Below are 5,649 nucleotides of genomic sequence, written 5' to 3' on the forward strand. Positions count from 1 at the left end.
AGTTAAATTAGTATTTCAAGGCATGGATATAATCAAGAGAAGTAAACTAACACATAAGAACTAGCTTCATGTCAATCCGAGGTCATTTAGTCCATCAGTTGATTTTGCCCAAAATCGGCTGATAGGCCAAATGACCTCATATTGACATAAAATTAGCTCCTATGTATTCAGCTACATCTCCTGATTATATTCATGCCCTCAAATGTCAATTTGACTCAATATATTGAGTACAGTGATTTTTTGAACACTAATATGTTTAAAAAATTAAATTCGTATTTAAAAAATTATTGCTTCTCAATATATTAGGTCAAAATGGTATTTGAGGACATGAATATAATCAAGAGAAGTAGACAAATGCATAAGAGCTAGTTTCATGTCAATCTGATGTCATTTGATTTATCAATTGATTTTGCCCAAAATCGTTGATAGACCAAATGATCTTACATTTACATGAAACTAGTTTTTATATGATCGTACCTCTCTTGATTATATCCATGCCCTCAAATATTAATTTGACTTAATATATTAAGAGTAATAATTTTTTGAATAAAAATATATTTGAAAAATTCAACTCGGGTTCAAATAATTATTACTCTCAATATATTGTATCTAATTGGTATTTATGAGCATGGATATAATAAAAAGAACTAGCCAAATACAAAGGATCTAGTTTCATATCAATTCGAGGTCGTTTAGTCCATTAGCTAATTTTGGATAAAATTAGTTGATGGACCAAATGACCTCGGATTGATATGAAACTAGTTCTTATATGTTCGTCTACCTATCCTAATTATAATTATGCCCTCAAATATCAATTTGATCCAATATATTGTTAGGATCTAGAGCGCTAAACACATAGAAAGTGCAGCAAAAAAACTAATTAGATTCTTCCAGAAGATCCATGCAAAGAAAAAAATCATATACTAAATCCCTGAACCCGTCCCCATCCCAGAATAAATTAGGGATCCCTGTCCCCATTTCGGATTTTCCCCGTGGGGCCCCGAACCCGTAGGAAAAATTATCATTCCTACGGCTACCTCTCTTGATTATATCTATGTCCTCAAACTCAATTTGACTCAAGATATTGAGAGCAGCGATTTTTTGAACATGAATATATTTGAAAATTTTAATTTATGTTCAAAAAATCATTTATCTCAATATATGTTAGTATTGGCTCTAAGAGCCAATTATAAGATGATTAAGTTTATTGGGTTAATGAGTCCAATCTAAGTGAGACTCATTGGGTTGGATGAAGGCTAATCCGAATTATACTCATTGAGTTAGACTCAATTGAATCCACTCATTAAAGAAGAGAAATGATGATTAATTTGGATTAATCGTGCATCGAAAGAGAAGGCCAAAAGGCAAAAGACCTTTTGTATTCTTTCCATTAAAGAGTTTAATGGATCATTAATCGAAGAAAGACCAAAAGCTAAAAGACCTTTGACATTCCTTAGATGAGTATAAAAGGTTCTTGAATTCATTTTCGTGGATGATTCTTTGCTTTCTTCTTCCTCTTCTTCTTCTTGGTCGAAACCTCCTTGAAGGGTTGCTAGCACAACCTTTGGTGGTTTTTCTTCTCCAAATTGTGAATTCGTGTGACGGACGGAACGTGTTCCTATAGATACCGTAAAGGTGCGGTCACTTGATCATGTTGAGATCCATCGAGGATAAAGTTGCTATCGGGGGTTCATGTTTACGCAACAAAGGTATAACTCCTTTTAACAAACTTATGTGACGTTTGGTTTACAGGTTTGGGAATGAGGGAATGGATTCATTTCCAAACTTTATGTTTGGTTGATGGGAATGGAATCAAGATTTTAGAATGAAACCCAAAAACTTGGATATGGATGAAACTCACCCCCTCCCTTGGGTTTTGATGGAATGGGAATAAGAATTAAGTTTGAACGAAAATACCCTTAATATATTTGTTCAATTTTTCTTTCATTTTCACTCTCTCTCCTTATTCTCTCTCATCATACTTTCTCTCTCCTCATTCTATCATCACACTTTCTCTCTAACATATTTTCTCTCTCCTCATTCTCACTCGTCGCACATTCTCTATCATTTTCTCTCTGTATTCTCTCATCATACACTCTCTCTCATTATTTTCTCTCTTCATTAACTTTTTATTTTTTCATCATACTTTCTCTCTCCTCAATCTCTCTTACCATACTCTCACTCCATATTTTCTCTCATCTCACTTTCTCTCTCTTCATTGTCTTCCATCACACTCTCTCTCCTCATTTTCTCTCATCACACTTTCCCTCTCTTCATTTTTTCCCATCCACTTTTTCTCTCATCATATTTTCTTATCATACTTTCTCTCCTCAATCTCTCATTTTCTCTCATCACACTTTCTCTCTTTTTATTTTTTTCTCATCACTTTTTCTCTCTCATCACACTTTTCTCTCATCATGCTTTTTCTCTTTTCAATCTCTCCTATCACGCTCTCTCTCCTCATTTTCTCTCATCACACTTTCTCTCTCTTTATTTTCCCCATCACACTTTCTCTCTCATCATATTTTCTCTCTCATCATATTTTCTCTCACATTCAACTTTCTCTTCCATCTAATTTTTTCTCTTATTTTCCTCTAAGAGTAAAAAAGGAAATTTAGGTTCATTCCGATTGAAAATATTCAACTGACCAAATATTATTTTTAAGAATGATATTCAAGCTCATACTCATTCTCATTCCATAATACTATGATACTCATTCCTATTTTGATTCCTAGAAGAGAACCAAATGCCGCCTTAATCATCTTATAATTGGCTCTTAGGGCTAATACTAACATATATTGAGATCAATGATTTTTTGAACATGAATTAAATTTTTCAAACATATTCGTGTTCAAAAAATCGCTGCTCTCAATATATTGAGTCAAATTGAGTTTGAAGACATAGATATAATCAAGAGAGGTAGCCATAGGGATGGCAATTTTCCCTATGGGTTTGGGGTCCCGCGGGGAAAATCCGAAATGGGGACTGGGATCCCCAATTTATTCTGGGATGGGGGAGGGTTCGGGGATTTTTTTCGGGGATGGGGGCGTGTATGAGGATATTGTCCCTATGCCCGAACCCGCCCCAAAAATATTATTATTATTATTATTATTATTATTATTATTATTATTATTATTATTATTATTACTCATAATAATATTAATATTAATACTAAAATAATAATGATATTAAATTAATTTATGGATGAAAGCGGGGATGGGGTTGGGGATGCGGATTTGATCCCCAATGGTTCGGGTTTGGGGATTCCCTGAACCCGAAAAAGTAGGGATGGGGGCGGGGATGAAATTCGGGGGTAGGGATGGGGATGACAAACTCGTCTCCGTCCCGCCCTATTGTCATCCCTAGATAGACAAACACATAGGAACTAACTTCATATCAATCCGGGATTGTTTGATCTATCAATCGATTTTACCTAAAATCAACTTTGATTAAAACAAATCAATCGACTGATTTAAAAAATCAGTTGGCTGATTTATTTAAAATTTTGATATTTTAACACAGAGCAAAATTAATTTAACTAATAAAAAAATTAATCAACTGATAGGGATAAAATAAGAAATAGGTATATGATTTGATAATTTTAAATTATCCTACACGATTTGATAATTTTAAAAACTTACATAGAAAATTGAAAAAAAAAAACTGCCTATGAAATAAGTCTTTGTCATTATTTTTTCATATTTATTTCATTTTCCTCTGAAAAAAATTAAAAAATAAAAAAGTAACCTTTCAAACCTTTTCCTCTAATCTATTAAAGGGAAGACTGTCCAATCAACTACAAATTAAAATAACAATTATATAAAGAAACACACTACAATGACAAAACTAGTTATATTCATATTGATGCAATGTAATTGCTAAGTAATCGTTCACATTGACTATTTATTTGCTCATGTTCCTAAATGTAATCTTCCTCGCACATTGATGCAATGCATTGTCACAACGATAAAAGCAATCGAAAACAAATAAGAAAAGTATGTAGCGTGTGTACACATGTAGGGCTTATCCTTTGTGGAGTAGGTGAATCTAAACAAACCAAACGTAATCATTGTCGTCGCCCTATGTCAACTTATTTTGCAGGGAAGCTTTGACCCGTCTACAATTGTTGATTGACAACTTTCAAAAATATGATTTTTTTCTATTTATTTGGTTTTGTCAAATAAAATATATGAATTTTTCTTCACTTTTAATAAACTGTACTTTGAATTTACCAAAACGACGAATAAAAAATAAATCGCTATCCTACGTCTAAAATTATTTATCATACATGGCAGTACTCTAGATTGTTATGGTTGAATGCATGTATCTTTTGACCGAACCCCACAATTAAAAAGATGGTTCATGAGAGCACTACCTACTCACTTTGACTAGTCTACAAGTTATTCCAAAACATGGTTGATCGAGCTTATAAAGCCTACTCCGCTCTCTCGTGATAGGGCAACCTTGTGCATTATTAGCTAGCCTTCTCAATTTTCTCATCTCCCATCTCTTCCAATCCTCTTCAAGATCAAGATGACGGACGGAAAATGGAGTAGCAACTATAAGGCGTTGAGCTTGCTTCTCCTAGTCATCAGCTGTGCCTTGTGTGCCTCCGGGACGACCCACATCGTCGGCGATTCCAGTGGTTGGGAACTGGGTGTCAATTACGATGCATGGACTGCCAACCAAACCTTCGTTCCCGGCGATGTCCTCGGTTAGTAAATGATTCCCCGCTTTGCAAAACCAAGTCGGACTGAAATTCTGCTGATTATTTAAAATTGGAATAAAAAATTGAATTCGTCCTTTTTTTCAAGAAATTAAGGTAGTTAAAATGAAGTGTTATTGTCCAGAGTTCAGGTACAATCGCTTGCAGCACGACGTGGTGGAGGTGAACTCCGGGGACTACAGCTCTTGCTCCAGCAGCAGCCCCATCAGGCAGGAAACCGACGGAAATACGACCTTCACCCTTTCCGAGGCCGGCACGCGATACTTCATCTGCGGAATCTCCAACCACTGCAGCAACGGCATGCGTCTCCAGGTCGACGTCACTGCTTCTTCCACTGCCTCACCACCGTCGCCGGCGTCCACCGCCTCGCCACCGCCGCCGGTGTCGCCCACAAACAACGACAACAAAGCCGGAATCCTTTCGCCAGTGCACGCCGCCGCCGTGGTATGCGCGGGGTTGCTGGTGGTTGGGCTTGGCATGTTCTAGGCTTGGCCAGGGGAGAGACAGTGCTGGATTATTGGAACACATAATTATTTCGCTTTTATTTGTACTTGGTATTATTCTGGATGTTAAAGATTTATTTAGACTGTGTTCTTTGTTTGGTTACTGGAGATTTGTTTTTTTTTTCTGTTTTAAATTTGACCTTTAAAAAAAATAAAAATGAATATCTTGTATCAACTTTTCATAAGCTATGTAAAAGGGTAAAATCGCCGACCCCACGACTATCCCATACCATTGAAATGGATCTGGGAGTACATCAACTTTTCATAAGGTTTTAGTCATATAGGGTTACAAATTCTCAACAAAAAAAAAAAATGCTTCCAAAATGTACAATTTAACTTCTTTTAACAAATAATGTGCCCAAAGATCCATCTTCATAATCTATAATAAAAAAAAAATCAATTACAATCAGTAATTACTAA

The 5,649-nt window shown here is 35.4% G+C and overlaps 1 protein-coding gene across 1 annotated transcript; it reads left to right on the forward strand.

Moving 5' to 3' along the window:
• Nucleotides 1-4,446: 4,446 nt before the first annotated feature.
• LOC122034339 (stellacyanin-like) lies at nt 4,447-5,332 on the forward strand. The gene is made up of 2 exons (XM_042593547.1): nt 4,447-4,714; nt 4,851-5,332. The coding sequence occupies exons 1-2, from the start codon at nt 4,534-4,536 to the stop codon at nt 5,210-5,212; spliced, it is 543 nt and encodes a 180-aa protein (XP_042449481.1). The 5' UTR covers nt 4,447-4,533; the 3' UTR covers nt 5,213-5,332.
• The last annotated feature ends 317 nt before the right edge of the window (nt 5,333-5,649 follow it).

The sequence above is a fragment of the Zingiber officinale genome, chromosome 11B (genome assembly GCF_018446385.1).
Source record: "Zingiber officinale cultivar Zhangliang chromosome 11B, Zo_v1.1, whole genome shotgun sequence".
Taxonomy (NCBI): domain Eukaryota; kingdom Viridiplantae; phylum Streptophyta; class Magnoliopsida; order Zingiberales; family Zingiberaceae; genus Zingiber; species Zingiber officinale.